The sequence below is a fragment of the Carassius gibelio genome, chromosome A1, assembly GCF_023724105.1.
Source record: "Carassius gibelio isolate Cgi1373 ecotype wild population from Czech Republic chromosome A1, carGib1.2-hapl.c, whole genome shotgun sequence".
In the NCBI taxonomy this organism is placed as follows: Eukaryota; Metazoa; Chordata; class Actinopteri; order Cypriniformes; family Cyprinidae; genus Carassius; species Carassius gibelio.
The window spans coordinates 20,382,482-20,403,708 of record NC_068371.1 but is presented as its reverse complement, the minus strand read 5'-3'; the positions used below and the strand labels follow the sequence as shown (position 1 = coordinate 20,403,708).

General features: G+C 37.4%; 1 protein-coding gene across 1 annotated transcript in view; it reads right to left on the bottom strand.

Moving 5' to 3' along the window:
- Positions 1–21,227, bottom strand: part of LOC128015278 (vang-like protein 1) — an 86,171-nt gene that overhangs the window by 42,366 nt on the left and 22,578 nt on the right. Inside the window, exon 3 of the mRNA XM_052598988.1 lies at positions 5,581–5,710. Coding sequence (XP_052454948.1) covers positions 5,581–5,710 — 130 coding nt within the window. The remainder of the gene's footprint in view (positions 1–5,580; positions 5,711–21,227) is intronic.

Sequence of the window (21,227 nt, the reverse complement as noted above, 5' to 3'; positions counted from 1 at the left end):
GAAGACATCTACAGTGGATTCAATCATTCCTCCACAAAAACTTAGGCCTTACCTAATCTTTTAAGTAAATGTTTTTCAAATAATAACTAAATATTATTTGAGTCTTAAATGCATAATGTAGACAGAGTAGGCTATATAAGCTAATGTTGGCATTATTATTTTATTATGTCAGCAAATCCGGCAGAGCCTTTATCTTAATTAATTTCGTTATTGCCAAATACCCATCTTAATTTATAATTTATTTTAATTAAATTTTTTTAAGAAAGACTTGTTTTTATTGGTGCGTTGGCCTATTTATATGCTAAATGAGCCTATACCTAGGGCTATTTATAGAGTGCTGAGATGTTACGATGTTACAGAGGACTTATTTTATTTCTTTGTTCAAACTTCCAAGTGTCCTATTACGTTAGTCATGTATAAATTATGTTAAACCATGTATAAATGACTCATTCCTGACAAAGGCAAAAGAGCTGTGTGCTGCATACATTTGAATAATGTTGGGTTGTAAATGGGTTCGGGCTTTTAAAAAGCTGTCAATCAAAATGTACGTGTCGGGCTCGGGACATGGGCTTAACTTTTAAGGCCCGATTACAGCTCTAATAGAAAATCGAATCGAAAATCGAAATCGAATCGAGAATCAAAAATCGAAATCGAATCGAGAATCGAATTCGAATCAATTTGAGAGCTTGTGAATCGAAATCGAATCAATCTGGAACATCTGAATCGATACCCAGCCCTAATATCTTCTTCTTCTTCTTGCTTTACAGCAGATAACTTTTAAGTGCATTTAGCCACCTATCCTTCAAATGGACCACACTCTATCTACAATCTCAATTAGGAGTGTTAGGAGTGATCCGCCGTAAAGCAAGAAGAAGAAGAAGAAGAAAACATAACCACAATTAACTTTCCCACGTTTATACTGTATGGGATCAGAATCCCGCCAAATGTATTGCAGTCACAGATCAAAAAAAATATGCATAAACAGGGCTCCAAACAAAAAAATAGAGTAAGGAGCCATTGGCTCCTATAAGAAAAAAACTTAGGCGCCAAATTATTTTTTTAGGTGCCACAGAATAAATATGTTTATGTGTTTTATTTAAATTATTTATTTTACATTTTAACTTTATAATCATACTGACATGTTTATGTCTCATCTTTTCTTGACTTTATCAGCATTTTATTCCATCTTGTAGATGACCTGGGAATGAAGGTTCACTTAAAGTGGGAGCTAAATGTTTTTTCCAACTTGAAATATACAGTCATGCGTTGTTTATTACACAAAATCTGTACCAATATCATGAACCATAAGCAACACTTGGCCCCTGAGTATAGTTTGGGGTCCTCCTCAATGCATCCTGTAAATGTTGTCATACTCTCTTAAAAATAAAGGTGCTTCATGATACCATATAACCTTTTTTTCCTGTCTAAATGGTTTCATAAAGAACCTTTTACATTTCAAGACAATAACAGATTATGAAAAGGTCAGAAAGAGATTGTTCTTCAAAGAGCCTTTGACTGAATGGTTCTTTGTGGAACCAAAATTGTTCTGTGAAGAACCTTTTAAGCTCCTTTATTTTTAAGAGTGCATGTCTCTCACACTTTCAGTCTGTTTTTCTTAATTAGTAAAATTAAATTTTATAGGAGGAGTTGAATCATGTAGACAACAGGTTAAGTAAAATTATTAAAATTCAATAGCTCATAAATATAGCAAAATGCTCCTCTTTATAGTTATTTTTCTAGCTGACTGATGATGGACCCCGAAAGGTTACTGAGGTTAATATTACGTTGCAATGTTTCCAAGCTTTACACGTTTTCTGCAGTTTGAAAGTGTTGTATTGTAGAATCTCTTATAAAAAAGCCTACCTTCTGATGTTAATTCATGTTCATTATGTACTCTAGTAGTAAAGAGCAAGGTATGATAGGTTCTCGTGCTGCTTGAACTGAGGCACTACTCGCGATCGCGCCTGCCGCATTAGGGACCGTTCACATGTCAAGTCTTGTGCGCGGTCACGTTCGTTATTTCTAATGCAGGCACGCGGTATGCGCGCGTGCTCATAATGGAAGCGACGCGCTCGTTTTTTTCCAGGTGCGTCCGCACCGCATCGAGTTAAAAACATCTCAACTTTTCAGAATCCCGCAAGCGTACCGCAGGTCATGTGACAAGAACCATTTGGAATAATTTTAAAGCTGATACTTTGTAAATTAAAAAGTAACAAAGCACAAAGCTTTTTGCGATTACTGGACGGCAAGTGCACGTCAAATAATGAACTTCATGCATTAACAGAACACAGCATGGACTAAGATCTTGTTAAGAAGAAGCCTTATGATTATAAACGAGAACTGCTAACGATTTTGCCAATATCCACACAGATGACAGCTTTACCTGTTGTAGTTTGTTCAAGTTATGAACAAAATAGACGCTGTTTTTCTGCACTTTCTCTTCAAGTCTCCATAATTTCTCTCTCTCGCGCGTTTATCAGGTGTGTGTCAGCGCTGCTGCGCGGCAGTTGAGGACTGTTTAAAACTCTTTTTCCCACTAAAACGTCAATGCGCATTCTCTCAGTGCGCGAATATAACAAAAGATGTGAATGCAAAACAATCAGTAAAAAAGGCATTACATGCAATTTTTTTAAGAGATAACATGTAAATACATATGCCTAGTCGCCAGTGGCGACCTCAGCAAAAACTTCACTCACATTTTAATATTTATGGTCGCAAATGCGACCGTTTTAGTCGCAGTTTGGAGCCCTGATAAATCAAATATTTAAAAACAGTTGTGTAAAATAATAACGGACAAAACAGAAAAACAAATGCAATTTTTTAAAATAACCAACAGTGTAGTCATGGATCGAAAAATAATAAGCGTAAATCAAAAATGTGAAAACATTTACAATTATATTGCACAAAACTGAAACATGAATTCAGAATTTTCCTGCTCATATGTAATTTTTTTGTGTGCTTATGGTCTTGTCCCCTTTGCTCTTTTTCCACATTCTGCGCTTACGTTTCTAATTGTTGCAGTTAGAGTTTCATATAAATCAGGGTGGGCTTTAGCATCACCATTGGGCCACAAGTTCTAGATTGACAGCTGATCCTCTAGCCAATCAGTCCAAGGGGAAGTTGACATCACTCCAATGCAACTCGTGGCTGCTGTGTGAAGATGGATAACCAGCGTCAGCAGGCACATAGCAGACAATCTAATTAGACAATAATTATTTTGTTAGTGGGTGACAGAAAAATTCCCTTTGTGTGTTATGATATTTTCTACAAGCTCTATGTAGTCCGAGTAGGCTGATATCTAGCCTGTGAACACGTCTTGTTAGTTTGGTTTAGTGAGCAATACTTTATATTTTAGGCAGTAGGGCTGCATGGTAAATCACACGCGGTTAAGTAAAGCCGTCTCTGTAATCAGCGGTAAATCTCCATCACCTGCCAAATGTCAGTGGGACCTGGAATCCTAATAACACTTTGATCCTCAACTTTATAGCCTACCTTGTAAATAAAGTATAGAGTAATTAAGTAATTTTTAACTCAATTCTACTTGCCTGTCCTCCTGTTTGATTTTGTTGTGGCTGATAAAGGACAGATCGTTAACGGCTGGTCTATAGTAGCCTACATTGGGCAGGACATCCAAAAGCCCACCTATCATTCACAGACCTCAAATATAGCTTTTCATCTAAAAGATATATGTAGTAACATATTATCACATGAATTCAGTTCAAAAAAAAAAAAAAAAAAAAAAAAAACACGGGAGTGGGAGGGAATGTGAGTCATTCTTAAATGAAACGGGACAAGATTTTCCCCAAGGTTTTTTGTGGGATTGGGACGGGATTTTATTTATTTATTTATTCTTTTTGCAGGAGTGGTACGGGAGAGGTTTGAAAATCCACCCTCTACTTTACACACCTGCCACAGCAGCCACGAGTCGCATTGGAGTGACGTCAACTCCCCCTTGGACTGATTGGCTAGACAAGCAACTGTCAATCTAGAACTTGTAGCCCAATGGTGACGCTGAAGCCTGTCCTGATTTACATGAAACTAACTGCAACATTTAGGAACGCAAGCGAAGAACGTGGAAACAAGTGGAAAGGGGAAAAGACCATAAGCACACAAAAAATAACATATGAGCAGGAAACCTGATTTTGTTTGTGACTTGGAAATTTTTGAACCCGTTTCAGTTTTGTTCAATATAATTTTATGTGTTTACATTTTTGATTTACACTTATTATTTTTTGATCCATAACTGCGCTGTTGGTTAGTTTAAAAAAAAAAAAACATTTTTTCTTCTGTCTTATGCATTATTATTTTACATGTATTTTTAAATATTTGATTTATGCTTAATATCTTTCGATCTGTGACTGCAATACATTTGGCTGGATTCTGATCCCATAATACTGGCCCCGACAATCAAAATTTCAACTTAGCACTTGCTCAATTTCTGCAGTTCATTTTTTGTAAATTACTTCTTCAACAGCCACTTGCGCCACCTTTAACCACTGAATTTGTGGAAGCAAATTTGGAAAGTCAAATATTATACATTGTATTTTTAAAAATATTTAATATTTTGGAAGTGAATTCAGGAAGGTGAATAAGAATTACTTAATTTTTTAATTATGAAAATATGTGTGCAATATTTTGAAATATTCACAGCACAAATAAAAAACTATGTTAAATTTCAGGACCTAAAAATGCAAGCCCTGGAAATACATTAAAATGCAAGCACTGTTAATTCAATACATTATTTTTTTTTTCATTTAGTTTTAGTCAACGTTTTTTTTTTCAAAGACATATGGTATTATTTTACTTCTATAAACTATTGTGTATTGTCTCATGATACGTGTATTGTCACACCCCTAGACTTTGTAGTTAAAAAAATATTAGCATAAACATGACTGAAAATTTGAGCTGCTGGTGTTCAAACTTGCTATAGTTAATGTTGAGATTGTCCTCTATCCATGTGCCAGTTTTCATAACTTTTCCACAAGTGGTTGTATGGGCTGCCTGCCATAGATTCAACAGCAGCAGCAGCAGCAGCAGAAGAAAACTAACGAATACTATAAATTATTTCTGCAAAAACACTTAGTGAACATTAGCCAAAAATGTATTAACTTTCATGAAATTGGTACATTAATTTACATTGGATTGAAAAACAAAGTGCACATTGCACACCCAATCAGACAGCTACACTATTTACCAAAAGAAAAAAGTGACCAAGTGTACAGTAAATGGACTCTTTTTCATGATGCACTCCCAAAGTGGTCAGACTTTTATCTATCACCTTGACAAATTCCTACTCTATCACTGTGATCCATAAAATCATTCCCCATCCCCCTAAATCAAATGGTGGTTTGTCAAATCAGTGATTTGATTTCTGCATTTGACAGTTAACATGCATGCAGGTTGCTGAATTATATATATATATATATATATATATATATATATATATATATATATATATATATATATATATATATATATATATATATATATATATATATAAAAGTTAACACTAATTTAAATTTAAATTTAACCAGTGATTCACATTTTACAGTCCTAAAAATAACACAAAACCTCTCTCACCTGAACCTCTTCTCCTCGCACTGATTGGTTTCCTAACAATGGCCCTTCTGGTGGAGCGTTGATAGTGACAGACTTCTCTGAGCGACTACTCTCCTTACTGAGGGATTTGTGGCGGTCCCGGCTACGCTCTCTGAGAAACATGGACACAACAGTGAAGTTAGGTATAGGTCCTTCTGATAGAGAGAATTCCCAGAAGATTTATTCATCCAAAAATGACATTGCACTCACTGGTTAGATCTTACATGGGCACACCCAATCAGACAGCTATACTATTTACCAAAAGAAATTAATAAACAAATAATAATAAAAAAGTGACCAAGTGTACAGTAAATGCACTCTTATTCATGATGCACTCCCAAAGTGGTCAGACTTTTATCTATCACCTTGACAAATTTCTACTCTATCACTGTGATCCATAAAATCATTCCCCCTCCCTCTAAAATCACAAATCTTCTCCCGGCTGGTGGTTTGTCAAATCAGTGATTTGATTTCTGCATTTGACAGTTAACATGCATGTTTTCACTGTGTTAAGTTATAATAATATGATAAGTATTTGTGACATTACAAAAATTGCACTGCAATAAAGAGACCATTGCATCATGCTCACCAGACATTACTGTGTTTAGCTACAGGGCAGAGCTACTAACTGTGATGCAACATGAGTATACAGCTCTACAGTTCTCAAAAAAACAACAACAACAACTTGGCAGCTGTTAGCAGTAAATATTCAGTAAAAGCTTTCAAGAAATCATATCATAGCAGTGGACGTATACAATGAAGTCTCACAACAGACACGCCCCTTCAAATTAACCATTTAAATCAAAAAGGGCTAAAATTAGGGTAGAAAATGACATGTACATCTTAAAGGTGCCACAGAATGCATTAATACAATATTTTAAATTGTTTAAATTGTTCTCTGATGTCCCCAGAGTAGAGCTGTAATCTTGCCATAAAAGTTAGGCCCGACAGGACCTGAGCCCGATAGGTTTTGGCCAGAGCCCGACAAGTACATTTTGATTGACAGCTTACACCTACTCAACATCCATTTTTGCATCTTTCTCACGCTAATCAAAACACATCACATGACCGCTCGTTTACCTCGCAAACTGGAGCGCAAGCCCGAGCCCGACCCAAGCCCACATAAGATGATATAAATTAAGCCTGAACTCGACCAAACCCATCGGATCTTCAGCTCTACCCCAGAGTGTGTATGCTAAGTTTTACTCCAAAATACCCCACAGATAATTTTTTATAGCAGGGATCCTCAAATCTTTAGCTCTAACCCTATACACACCTAAGCATGCTAATCAATGCCAATCAATGTTGACAATAATTTTTATTAAGAGGACAAGCTCCTTGAGATGAATCATCTCGTTTACAATGGGATCCTCAATATTCAACTCTTTGGGATCATTCAAAAAATCACAGGCAGGTGACTTTAATCAGGGTTGGAGCTAAACTCTGCAGCGCATTGGACCCTCCAGGGAAAGATTTGAGGAAACCTGTTTTATATCTTCTTGAAACTGCCACTCTTAGGGTATGAGCTAAAACGTGTATGTCCCCTTTAAATGAAAATGAGCTAGTGCTCCTGCCTCCCTTTCCAGTGTTGCCAAGTCCGCAGGTTTCCTGCGAAATTGGGATAATTTAACACTGTTGCCACAGGTTCTTTCTCCCTTCTCAGAAAAGTGCAGAGCTTCAAGAGCTCATGCTTGCAGGCATACTGGTGTTAGGGTCACGGTGACTGTATTACTGACCTCACACATTGCTTCCAAATCCAATTATTAACTACCACATTCCTATTCATGATCATTCTGGTAGCACATGAAGGCAGCATTAGTGAAAACAATTGTAGATTTAGCAACATTAACCTTATAAAGAGTCAAAAAGCTATTTTGAAAAACAAAATATGATGTGTTATGCTTACTTTGTCTGGAGTCTGGATGTTTGCACACAAAGCGTTGGTATCCATACCTCTTTCAGAAGCAATCTTTGCACAACCTCATTTGTGAGGCATTGGTGTCCTGCGTAAAATGTTAGCATAAACTATGGGATTTTTCCGGAGGGTTTTTGGGACATTTCTTTCGAAAATGAAGTGCAGCCACCATGTCCTCAGCGGTCTATGGAGACTCCTATGTTGGTGCATCCCAAGACGCAACACTTTTAATGGCTCTGTATCTTTAGCAGCTACAGCAAGAGAACAGTAATGGCAGTCAACAGCTTCTCACTCATGCTAATTGATTTGTTCAGCATTGGTGGGAACGCCCACAAAAACATATCCGTTTATGCCGTGGGGGAAAAAACCATTAAAATTAACACGCAGAGACCTTATTAGGTGCCTGATCTTTTGGTGAAGATTTCTATTGATTTTTGCTTGTTGCAATGCCGAAAAGTTGCTGTGTGACAATCTGTACCTCTAATAAGTAAAATAAACCTGATCTCTATATGTATATAACTTATAAACAGACGGACTGAGCGGGTAGCACAGATAGGCTAAACTACTTACCCTGCAGTGATCTGTCATTAGTCCTGTCCCTCTGCACGGCTTACAGTAACGCTCCTTCACATCACAATAAAATTTTATTAAAATATTTTGTGATATCATTTATTTTGTATTATTATACACAATCCCTTAAGAAAATTAGCCATGGTATTCCTATAGTAAAGTATAGTAGGCTAGCTAGGTTTTTTTGGGGGGTGTTTTTATTACCAAATATAGTCTATAACCACAGTTTTACTACAAATACCATTAAACTATGGTTAGTGTAGCAAAAGTTTTTACCATGGTTTTACTAGTAACCAATAACCTTTTAGCCTGCACCCCCCATTATGGGACTCACAGCTGAAAGTGCTCTACCAAACTTATAATTGTAACAGTTTCCTACTTCAGTGTGTTAAACATATAATTTTTGGTGTCTTTGGAAAGAAGACCCATTTACTTTTTATCAACCAGATTTGATAATGCTGAAAAATATTAAAAGTTATAGACACTGAAGTGACTTAAAAAATTTTTTTTACCACACTTAATTTTTTTTTTTTATATGAAAATACATGAAATGATACCTGGAGCAATCTAGAAAAGTAATGGGTTGAAATTAACATGTCTCATGAGTTTCTATTTCAAGTTTGAATAAGATATCATGAAAAATGAGACTCCTGCAAATATTTTTATGAGACTATGTCTACACCCCCCAAATATATAAAAAAAAAACAATATTTACCAACAGTATTGAAGGCTTCTACAAACTATTTAGTCATTAAACATACCACTGCATAGTTTTTTCCATTATAAAACAAAAGACAGAAATTTAGACATCATATAAGTGATTTATTTGAGCACTAGAAAAATACAATAAGAATATTTGAGTAAGAAAAATAAGAACAAGAAAAAAAAAAAGATTTAACTTTGTTTGCCAGTTACAGAAAATCCTGAGATTGCTAGAAATGCAGCATTTACTATGAATTACGATGCAAATAAGTGCTGATGGCCAATTATACAGATGGTAATAACACAAATGCACCCAAAAGTAAATAATCCACTCTCTCTATTCATATAGACCCGTTCACTTTAATAGCCGTGATCATACAGTAATAGCGAGCTGATTTGGGCTGATTTGCACTCAAACAGATGGTAATCATGCAGATACATTCGAATTCAACATAAAACACACTCTCACATATATAAAAACTGTTGAAAAATAAAAGAAACAAAGAAAAAAGCGATCGCTATAAGTTCCGCCTTCATCAGCTGACAGGTGCGTCAGAACGCGTCACAAGCCCTCACAAGGGAGCACCAAAATTCAAATATACTATCTTTTGCCTATCTTTCATTCATTCTTTTTTCCGGTGGATTGTCTCATTCTGTTTGTGACACTGTAACGCTGCAAAACCATGCTGTTTTTTCACTACTGAAGAACTGAAACGTAAACAAAGGAATTATGATCCATGTTACAATGTTATTGCCTCGTTGGACTAAACGTGCTCCATGAGATGTCGTTCAGGGGACCCTTACCTTTCTAACTAAACCGGGATTTACAGCTGTGGATGTGTTCATGACTCGTTATTACAACGGATCTGGTATGTACAGAGTTTTCATTGCTCATGTTTTTTTTTTGTGTACTGCTTACACAAATGTAGCAAATACAGTCTTTATAAGATTTCCATTGAAAAACAGCAATCTGTCGTCGATGCTTGAGACTTAGATATTTATAATGATACATAGTTTGTCAAGATTAAATTTGTCCCATTTCATTTAATCTATTCGTAAACACTGACATGTGCGAGTTTAGGGGCTTTCAGGATGAGGGCGTCGGGGTGCTGGCTAACAGGTTAACCATGTTTTTTTTTCATATTTTCTATAAAATGTTAATGTTATATATTTATTTTATGGCATGTATTTGTGAAAATGAAAAATTTGTGAAAATGCTTTTCCAATGAGGGGGAAAGGACAGTTATCAACCACGCTGACTCTGCCCACACAACTACGACGAGACACAGAACAAGTCAATAGGACAGTGAGCATCAAAAATGGGCGGGGCTTTCACTGACTATATAGTTCTGGACCTGGCCTGTAGACCCCTTCGTAATTTAGTGTTGGGGTTATTTGGTCCCTAGACATGAAAAATCACAGAGGTGCTCGTCCACCATAGTGCCACGAATTACGTAATGGTCAAATCAAATATGGCCATCCTTGGATGATGATGAAAATCCAACTTATTTGTTTCTGAATGTATATACACATGTAATACCTCTATTTAGACTTATTATGGTATGTGGAATTAATTTCTGATATTGTTATGGCCATATTGGCTGACTTTTACCTTAAAATGTCATGGTCATGGTAATTTTAATATTCTTAAGATCTTGGCCATAACTTGGCCATTATTAGGAATAAAAAGCAGATGCAATAAGTCTAATTCTACTAAATGTGACATTTAAAATTAATTGCTAATATTGTTTTTTAACATTAATTATCATTGGTTGTTAGTAAAATTATATAAAATAAAACAATTGGGTGCAAATAAAACTATTTAGCAATAAAAGTGATACAAATTACATCATACCAAATTAACTAAAAGTGCACCATATAGTCTGATTTCTCTCAAAGTGTACTGTATGTTTGCATGCATGTTAGTGGGATGGGTTTTTACAGGATAATTTTTCAATTTTTCCATGTGAGCAGACTTGGTGGTAAGGTCTTCAGACATTTTGATGGCAGGAGTGTGCCAAAGTGCTCCTTCCATCCATGTTCTAGTCTTGCTTTTGCGTCCTTGGTTGTTGCAAGCAAGTGGCATGCCGTATGAGCCAGAAAAAAATCCTTGTTGGATGTGGCCTCTGATCCCACTACTTGAGACTAAAATGCTTAAGTCTCTGAAAGAGAAGGAAACTGGAACCTACACGTGGCTACTATAGAGCAGTGTTAATTTCGTTGACTAAATATTTTTGTCATTATTTTCGTCACGAATATATTTTTGCCGACGAAAACGAAACGAAAACTAAAATAGAAGGCACTGATGGAGACTAAAACTATGACTAAATTGATTGACATTATCGTCAACGAATAAAGGACGAGACGAAAATAGACTGTGACGAAAATCAAATCAGCAGACTGGAGAGATGCGAGGAATGAACAAAAGAACCGGCAAAACAGAACAGACTGCATGAGAGAAGAGTATGGAGTGAGTTTTGGTTCTTTATTACATGCGAGAAAATAAAAGATCTGAGAGAAAAAAAAAGTTTGAGAGAAAAAGTTATCACACTGATAGCAAAAAAACATTTCATGAGAGAAAAAAGAATATTTGAGAGAAAAAGTTTTCATGCCAATAGCAAAAAATAATTTTATTTGAGACTAAAAAAAGGTTTGAGAGAAAGTATTTTCTCATAGAACATAAAAAAATATACATTTGAATTTTTTTTTTTTCTGAGAAAAAAAATCTCTCTCAAAATACTTTGAAAAAAACTCTCAAATATATATTTTTTGCTATCAGTGTGAAAATATTTTCTCTAAAAAAAAAGTGTTTCTCTCGAAACGCTTTTCTTTGCTCTTGATGCAATTTCTTGCTCTGGTGTCAGGATTTTGCTTTCACTGTGAGAATTGTGTCATGGGCGGGGCCACGTTCCTATTGGCCAGTCGGGTGAGCATCGTCTTGTCTTGGGAGTCGAACTGAATCATTACACCATTGTTCGGTTCACCTGCATAGATGCCGCCTCTGCCTTATGGCTAGTTAAGTTGAGCACGGACACTCCAATGTTTGGGCAAGATGATGACACACAGCTGGCTGAGCAAGTTCAGTATCACTGAAGATTAAACATTAAAAATTAGCACTCATATTCATGAATGAATGTGTATTATATTATTTGCTTGCTAATCGCTAGTAAAGCTAACCAGCCATCATGCTAGGTAAACTTGCAAACTCACCTGGTTTATACTATGTTTAAATCAAATGCCAAATTAATGTTTTGATTTAGATAGTTTCACGCCTTATTTAGTGAGTAGTGAGCTAGTTTCTACCTTTGCACTTGCTAGCCTCAAAGCACCTGAAGAGTAACTGCTTGTTCATACAACCTCCCGTACAACTTTCAACTAACGTTAGTATGCATGGAAGGTGGCAACCCTACAACTAGCTAACGTTAGACAAAGATTGACATACCGTTTGAAAGATTTAAAAGAAAAAATAATTACCATGACAGTACAGGCACAAACATATTTGTGGGTTGCTAATGTAAGAGTTAGTCCTAGACCTGCAATTTACCTTGTCAGCTTTAGACCTCGGCTAGATGGTAAAAAATATTTAGAATAAGCCCCGTGTAGCTGAGTTTGTGAACTATACATTTAGTGTAGCTAAACATGTAGTGCAACAACCATACAAAGACTATTTTAAACAAAACTAGGTGGGACACTTTCAAACGGTATATCAATCACTGCTCACTACTCACTAAATAAGGCGTGAAACTATCTAAATCAAAACATTAATTTGGCATTTGATTTAAACAGTATAAACCAGGTGAGTTTGCAAGTTTACCTAGCATGATGGCTGGTTAGCTTTACTAGCGATTAGCAAGCAAATAATATAATACACATTCATTCATTAATATGAGTGCTAATTTTTAATGTTTAATCTTCAGTGATACTGAACTTGCTCAGCCAGCTGTGTGTCATCATCTTGCCCAAACATTGGAGTGTCCGTGCTCAACTTAACTAGCCATAAGGCAGAGGCGGCATCTATGCAGGTGAACCGAACAATGGTGTAATGATTCAGTTCGACTCCCAAGACAAGACGATGCTCACCCGACTGGCCAATAGGAACGTGGCCCCGCCCATGACATAATTCTCACAGTGAAAGCAAAATCCTGACACCAGAGCAAGAAATTGCATCAAGAGCAAAGAAAAGCATTTCGAGAGAAACACTTTTTTTTTGAGAAAATATTTTCACACTGATAGCAAAAAATATATATTTGAGAGTTTTTTTCAAAGTATTTTGAGAGAGATTTTTTTTCTCAGAAATAATAAAAAAAAATTCAAATGTATATTTTTTTATGTTCTTTGAGAAAATATTTTCTCTCAAAACTTTTTTTAGTCTCAAATATTATTATTTTTTGCTATTGGCATGAAAACTTTTTCTCTCAAATATTATTTTTTCTCTCATTAAATGTTTTTTTGCTATCAGTGTGATAACTTTTTCTCTCAAACTTTTTTTTTTCTCTCAGATCTTTTATTTTCTCGCATGTAATAAAGAACCAAAACTCACTCCATAGAAGAGAACCAATCCGAGCCTGACTTATTGAGACGTGAAGCGAAGGTTTTCAGTTTTTATGAGCTCCCGGGAAGACGGCATTCGAAGAGGTGATAGGGACTTTAAGCAACAGCCTCTGGTGGAACGGCAACGCCATTCTGGCGTTGTATTGCGCCTGCGCGAATTTAACTGCTACTTTGTGACGTTCTAATTTAACGGTCTACTACGGGAGAACAGCTGATTTGCCGGAGTCGCTACAACGTGAGAGGTTAGGTAAATAAATGTTATGTTTTTAGACTTATTTACATCATACAATATTAAAAACTCCTCTTCTGACAAAAGATTGTCATTTAACGCCAAAAGCAATCCTTCTCTTGCTTTTTTAAATTATATATTTTTTTGGATCTCAATAAATGAATTAATGCTGCGTTGCGCTGTTCTGTTTTACCGTTGCTTAGTGACTTTTACCTTCTTGGCTACAGCGGTGTGACGGCAAACTTCCGGTCGCTGTAGCCGTTCCATTTGCAGCTGTTGCTTAAAGTCCCTACTGTCTAAAAGAGCGACAAAATGTCCACAGCTCACTTCACGTTTGACGACGAACAAAACAAAACAAAGTGTAAAGCACGCGGAGCGCTCATTCGTGGCAAGAACACAACCAATTTGAAAAGACATTTACAGACGAGCCACCCGGACATTTTCTCAAATGTAATTTTACAACGATGTTCTTTTGTTTATTGAGCTAAGCAAAATTGGAATAGTGCAGTGCGTAGATGTTGTAGCATTAAATATTACGAACTGAAAAGTACTGTAAAATAGCCCCTTCTTCAAGTTAGATGAGAGCACAATACTAATACGTAATATTATGATACATACATTTGATTAATACTAATGTTTAGTATATTTTATAATGTTCTACTTGTTGACAATATCACAAATTTTTCTATATTAGTCATGTAAAACGTGACTGTTCACATCCTATCATTATACATACAAATCTAGCAATATTGTAGTATTTAAAACATACAATATTGCTAGACAAATGAATACCTTATAAAATCTTGTTACTTTTTTTATCCACCTAGCTGCCAACTTATTAAATATTTACTTTAAATGTATGCACTTATTGTTCAGCTCAGCTGTAAGCTTTAAGGTCCTGGACCTAACTTTATTTTTCTTTTATTGATGGTCAATTGGCAGCTAGTTATTGTTTACATTATCATGACCGTGTTTGTTGCTGCATAAAAGCTTTTGAATCGAAATAAAGACACAGTTGTGTTGAAATAAAGTTGAATTTGTGTTTTATATATTTTGGTTAAGTTTGTTTCCTATACCAGCTGTAAAAAATTGTCTAGTAAATCTGTTATTGATTTTAGTCTTATTTTAGTCGACTAAAATACCAAGCAATTTTAGTCGACTAAAATACCAAGCAATTTTAGTCGACTAAAATAAGACTAAAATTAAAACAAATCAGATGACTAAAACTTGACTAAAACTAAAAAGAATTATAGTCAAAAGACTAAGACTAAAACTAAATTAAAATTTTGTGTCAAAATTAACACTGCTATAGAGGATTCTATGCCAATCTTTGCAGAATATGACTGCATAAACTACCTTCATCATGGGTATCTTGAACAAATCAAGGTGCTAGAGCTTGGTAGTAAAAAAAAACTGAGCTCTACTGGCACTTCTCAATAGGCCCTGGTTTGTTCTGTGCTGTGGCAGGCGACATGAAAGTTGAGCAGACCATTCAGTGAGTGTCAAAGGGTCTTGGAGGTCACTATGTAGTAGAAGCCACACACTGCAAATACTGTAGCAGAGTTTGAGCTCTTGATCCATGAGATTGGGATGATCACTGATACCATGAACTTTCTTACCAACAACCACACTTTGAAACAGACAGAATGCCATCTCCAACATGCACTGAGCACCACTAGCCACTTTACATTCAACAAAAATGTTTCAAAGCTGCTGGACGTTGTGCTAGAGCGGCAGAATCCATATTCTGTGACAGTCAATGTGCCTGTTCCACTACACAATCTGCTCACCAAGCAGGCTGTTGACGGAGGTGTCACTCTTCGCTTGCTCAACTGTCACAATGGGAAGCATGTCTACTGCTTGTACAGGCAGGAGAGGTTAGTTGAGAAGACCAAGAAAATTAGCACAACTGTATCAAAGAGAAAACTACCTCAGTTCAGCGAACAAGCAAAGACACCGACAATCATTTTGAAGGAGCAGAAGTTCAAATCAAAGCTCATGTCTACAAGTCAAAACTTGTCAGTGAGATTGAGCCTCGACTTGATCTCAACCAATGGAGTCCTGAGTCTACTTATGCCACTCATGTTGTGGTAGACTTCAAGTCAAGTCAAGTCAAGTCAAGTCAAGTCTGCTTTATTGTCAATTCTTCCACATGTAAAGTACATACATACAAAGAATCGAAATTGCATTACTCTCAGACCCCCGGTATATACAGATAACATTAACAGTAGAGCCTAAAAATCTAGATCAAACATAAAATGTAGATACAACTATACAATAAAGGAATGTATAAAACACATATAATAAAATTAAAAATAAAGTTAAATAAGGCACATGGCAGATAGAGTGCAAATCAATGAAGTGAACAACAGTGCAGATGAGATTTTTAGTGCAAACAAAAAGCTTATTTAGTCTGATTAAAGTGACAAAGGGCTCAAGAGCAGTTATTTTATTTAACTGATTGATAGGTAGTGGAATGACGTCAGTTCCATGCTGAATGAGGTAGTGAGCAGATCAATGCTGCACAAAGTGACTGATGTATGTCATCGTATATTAGTGGGGGGGGACTTGGGGATGTGGGATCTTTGGGGGGTTCATAGTTCAGTGGTGCCTGGGGCAGAAGGGGGGGGGGGGGGGGCAAGTTTGAGAGGGAGTTCAGCTTCCTGACAGCCTGGTGGATGAAGCTGTCCTTAAGTCTGCTGGTCCTTGCCTGGAGACTCCGCAGTCTCCTCCCTGATGGCAGCAGGCTGAATAAGCTGTGTGACGGGTGGGTGGGATCACCTACGATGCAGAGGGCTTTGCAAGGGTGACGGGTTCCGTAAATGTGCTGGAGGGAGGGGAGAGAGACACCAAGGATCTTCTCAGCTGCTCTCACTATGCGTTGCAGAGTCTTTCGGCAGGACGCATTGAAGGCGCAATACGACACAGTGATGCAGCTCGACAGGATGCTCTCGATGGTGCCTCTGTAGAAGGTGTACTTGATAGAGGGGTGGCTCTCTGGCTCTCCTCAGTTTGCGGAAGAAGTAGAGACGCTGTTGTGATTTCGTGGCCAGTGCTTCTGTGTTTTCAGTCCAGGAGAGGTCCTCTGTGATGTGTACACCCACTTGGTGCTGCTTACTCTCTCCACAGTCTCCACAGTTGCTGCCGAGTCCAACAGACAGTTGCACAGCGAAGTGTTGAGCCCCAGCTGGACCAGTTTGTAAATGAGCTGTTGAGGGATAATTGTGTTGAATGCTGAACTGAAGTCTATGAACAGCATTCTGACATATGAATCCTTTTTGTCCAGATGTGTGAGTGCTGAGTGGACGGCAGTCGAGATGGCATCATCGGTCGACCGGTTGGACCGATATGCAAACTGGAAGGGGTCCAGGGAGGGGGGGGAGGGCAGACTTGATGTGGTGCATGACTAGCCGTTCAAAGCACTTCATGAGGATGGGAGTAAGTGCAACAGGACGGTAGTCATTGAAGCAGGATGGAGATGGCTTCTTCGGAACTGGAATGATGGTGGTAGTTTTGAAACATGTGGGAACAACAGCCTGACTCAGTGAGATGTTGAAAATGTCTGTGAAGACATCAGTGAGTTCTGCTGCACAGTCTCTCAGTACACGACCAGGGATGTTGTCAGGACCTGGAGCTTCATGTGCATTGATCCTGCTGAAGGATCTCCTCACGCTGTCTGGGTTCAGCCTTATCACCTGGTCGCCGGGAGGAGGTGGAGTCTCCTGTGCAGTGGTGCTGTTTTGTTGCTCAAAGCAAGCGAAGAAGGTGTTCAGCTCGTTCAGCAGAGAGATGTTGCTGTCACAGGTCCGTGGTGGGGGCTTGTAGTCCTTAATGGTCTGTATCCCATGTCACAGGTTCCTAGTGTCTCTGCTGTCGCTGAATTGATGGGCTATCCTCCTGGAGTGCTGTCTCTTAGCCTCTCTGATGCCGCGGGACAGGTTAGCCCTGGCTGTTTTCAGGCCCACCTCATCTCCAGCTCTGAAGGCAGCATTCCGAATCTTCAGGAGTCTGTAGACCTCCCCTGTCATCCACGGCTTCTGATTGGCCCGGACAGTGATGGTTTTTGTGACTGTTACATCATCAATACACTTGTTGATGTAGGCAGTGACAGTCTCTGAGTACTCCTGGAGTTCAGTGGTGTTATTGCATCTGGCAGCCTGCTTAAACATGTCCCAGTCAGTTGTGTTGAAGCAGTCTTGAAGAACCTCTAATGATCCTTCTGCCCACACTTTAATCTGTTTGTGAACTGGTTTGGTGACTTTAATGAGCGGTCTGTATGCAGGCATTAGCATGACAGTGATGTGGTATGAGGCTCCAAGGTGGGGGAGGGCTTTGTAAGCTCCTCTCTGTGTGGTGTAAACAAAGTCCAAAATGTTATTACCTCGTGTTGGAAAGTTAATGTGTTGGTGTATTTTTGGAAACACGTTGTTTAAGTCAGCATGATTGAAATCCCCAGCTATGATGAGAAAAGCATCGGGGTGTGCTGTCTGCTGCTCACTGATGTGCTGGTACAGTTCATTAAGTGGGTCATTCCTGTTGCTGTTGATCGGGGGAATGTTAACCGAAATGAGCAGTATAGCAGTATATTCCCTGCTATAGATAGAAGGGCAGATAGAAGGGTCGGCACTTAATAATCATAAGCTCCACCAGGGGTCAGCAGTGTTTGCAGATCACAACAGCATCACGGCACCACACGTCATTGATGTAAACACAAAGCCCGCCGCCGCAGGTTTTTCCTCCCGCAAAGAGAGCTCTGTCTGCTCGATAACACGTCAGCTGGTCGAGCTGAATAGCACGGTCTCAAATGCTGTTGCTGAGCCATGTTTCAGTGAACACAAAAACACAACAGTCTCTTACAGTCCTCTGAGTTGAACGTAGCAATCGAATGTAGTCCAGTTTATTGTCCATCGAGCGTACGTTAGCCAGTACTATGGAAGGGATAGATGGCTTTTATGGGTTAGCCGTTAGCCTAGCCCGTGCTTACCCCTCTTCTGCTTCCTTTCACACCGCTTGTGGTGCCTCCACTGTGAGCAAGATGCAGTAGTGGGGGTCGGTGATAGTGTAGGCCTCCGTAGCAGACCGAGATCCCGCAGCTGTTCCGCGTGCGCAGAGTTTACGTTGTCTATACTATATTACAATCAAATCTAATCTAATCTTGACAAACTATATCTCGTTGGAAAGGTCTAAGACTCCCAAATATATATTTTACCAATATTTTTTGTTATAAATTATGTAGGAAAAGTAATAGATGAATTTATGACAAGAGTGCACCCTCAGAAATCTACATTACAAAAAGAGCTTTGACCTTTGTTTAAAAAAAATAATTCCTCTTTGCCTTTTTCTCTATCACATTTTAGAAATCATCAGAAGTTATATATCACTTGAAAACATAAAATCTCAAAATTCATCCTTCAAAACCCATTTTAAAATCAGACATTGCATTACCATGTAAATGGCACATCAAAATCATGTTACAAAATGTTTTCAGTCATGAATTATACAAATTTATGTTTGTATCATGCACATTCATGTCTATCTTCAAAAACGTGAGTGACAGTTAACAGGTTAAGATAAAAAGTCAGATAACAATATCAGAAATTAATTCCACATACCATAATAAGTCTAAATATAGGTATTACATGTGTATATACATTCAGAAACAAAGAAGTTGGATTTTCATCATCATCCGAGGACGGCCATATTTGATTTGACCATTACGTAATTCGTGGCACTACAGCGGACGAGCACCTCTCTGATTTTTCATGTCTAGGGACCAACTAACTCAGTTCAAGTAAGAAATATAATTTAATGGAGTGGAAACCTATTAAGTTTGGAGCAATAAATTAAGCAACAGCAAGAAATCATTCAAGAAAACAGTTTTTCATTTTATAGCAAAATACAGTTTAATCAGTGCAAAGATTGTTAAGAAGTTAAAAATAAAATAAAAATCTATTTAAAAAATAACCCAGAAATTAAAATACTAAATTCCAATTCAAAAGTTAATTCAAGAGAAAGGTTTACATGGCAAAGGTTAATTAATCATAATTTCAACAACAATAAAATGAAAAGTCTATTATTAAACAATTAAATCAAATTTAGTCAGGGAACTACACTAACCTTTTCCACTGGTGGAACTTGGGCTACTAACTTTTTCAGTTACTGGCGCAAAACATGATTTGGTCGCACAAATTATTTATAGTAAGCCACTATAAAAATAAACCACATGCAGTACACACAGTGCACTGTACACACGGAGCAATCCGTCTTGGTACCTTAACCCAGGGCCGTAGCTGGGGTTAGAGGGGCCCTGGTGCAGGCTGTACAGTGGGCCCTGTTTGAAATTGTTTAATTTGTACTGTATGTTCATTCTATTTATTTATTTGTGCTATTTGCAAAATGGTTATGTTTTTTAAGTTTGTTTTTGTTAATTTAAAATAGCACTGCATAGTTTTCACTGTAAAATAAAATACAAAGTCAAACCAAAATTTATTCAGACACCTTCAACATTTCTCAAATTATCACAGTTTATTTGCTATAGTTTAGATATGGGTAATAAAATATGACAAGAACTCAGAGTTAAACTGCATCAGAACAAATTCCTCTTGATAATGTCAGATGACTTTAATAGAAAGATATGTAATGGAATCAACCAAAACTTCAGACAACTGTCAGTATGACAATATTTACAATATTTAACTACCAATGTTTGTTTAACAGTTACCAAGCAAGCAAAGCTTAATTTTGTTCAGTCTGTGGTGTGAAAAGGTTGCATTAGGTTGATTTTTGGATTAACTGTGGATAGATTCTTGTTAAAACTACAAAGTAATTCAGTCAAGAGCAGTGAGTGATTTACTTTCATTTTCATACATTAAAGACACTGACAGCAGAGCTAGTAATTTACGCGGTCACTTTAAGATACAACGAAAGCATCCAATGATACACATCCGATTTCTTTCTCAACTCTTTACTTTCACTTAAGAAATACCAGTCTTTTTAGAACACACTTTCCAAGAAGGGTATTTTGACATATCTTGTATGTATCTGTTGTCGGTACAAAAGCAAGAAGACTTTGAAGCGCGTCTCTGCGTGCGCCCTTAACACTAGAACACCACGGTGCTGAATTGAGCTCTTTCGTTTTTCACTCTTTTCTGTTCTACAAAACTGCGATTTGTATTTGTTCGTTCTGGTGCAGGAGGACACAAACGTCCTGAAGGAGAGCTCGGTTCAGTGTTGCTGTCCGTGAGATGCGGCTCTCTCTTGCGCACCAAACACAGCGCGCGAGTAAACAGCTACTCAGTTCAGCTTTACCGCCTCTTGTGTTTGAATGCTTTAAACTCTTTTGAATGTTTAAACTGGCATGTCAACTTGATGTGTTGAATGCTCGGAGCATGTTATAAAACGTATTCTTAAAATACACATTTCTGTTTTAATAAATTCTCATATTAAATCATAGCATAACACATAAGTATGTACAAAAATAATCAGTGATACATTAGCGACCCCATAAAAATTAGGGTCGCAAGGCATTTCAAAAGGTTGCATATGCAACCATTTTGGTCGCAGTGTAGTTCCCTGTTAGTTCATTACTTTTTAACCCAAATCACTTGGTTTATAACCCAAACGTTTGTAATTAAGTTGCTATTCAATTCAAATGAAAAATCC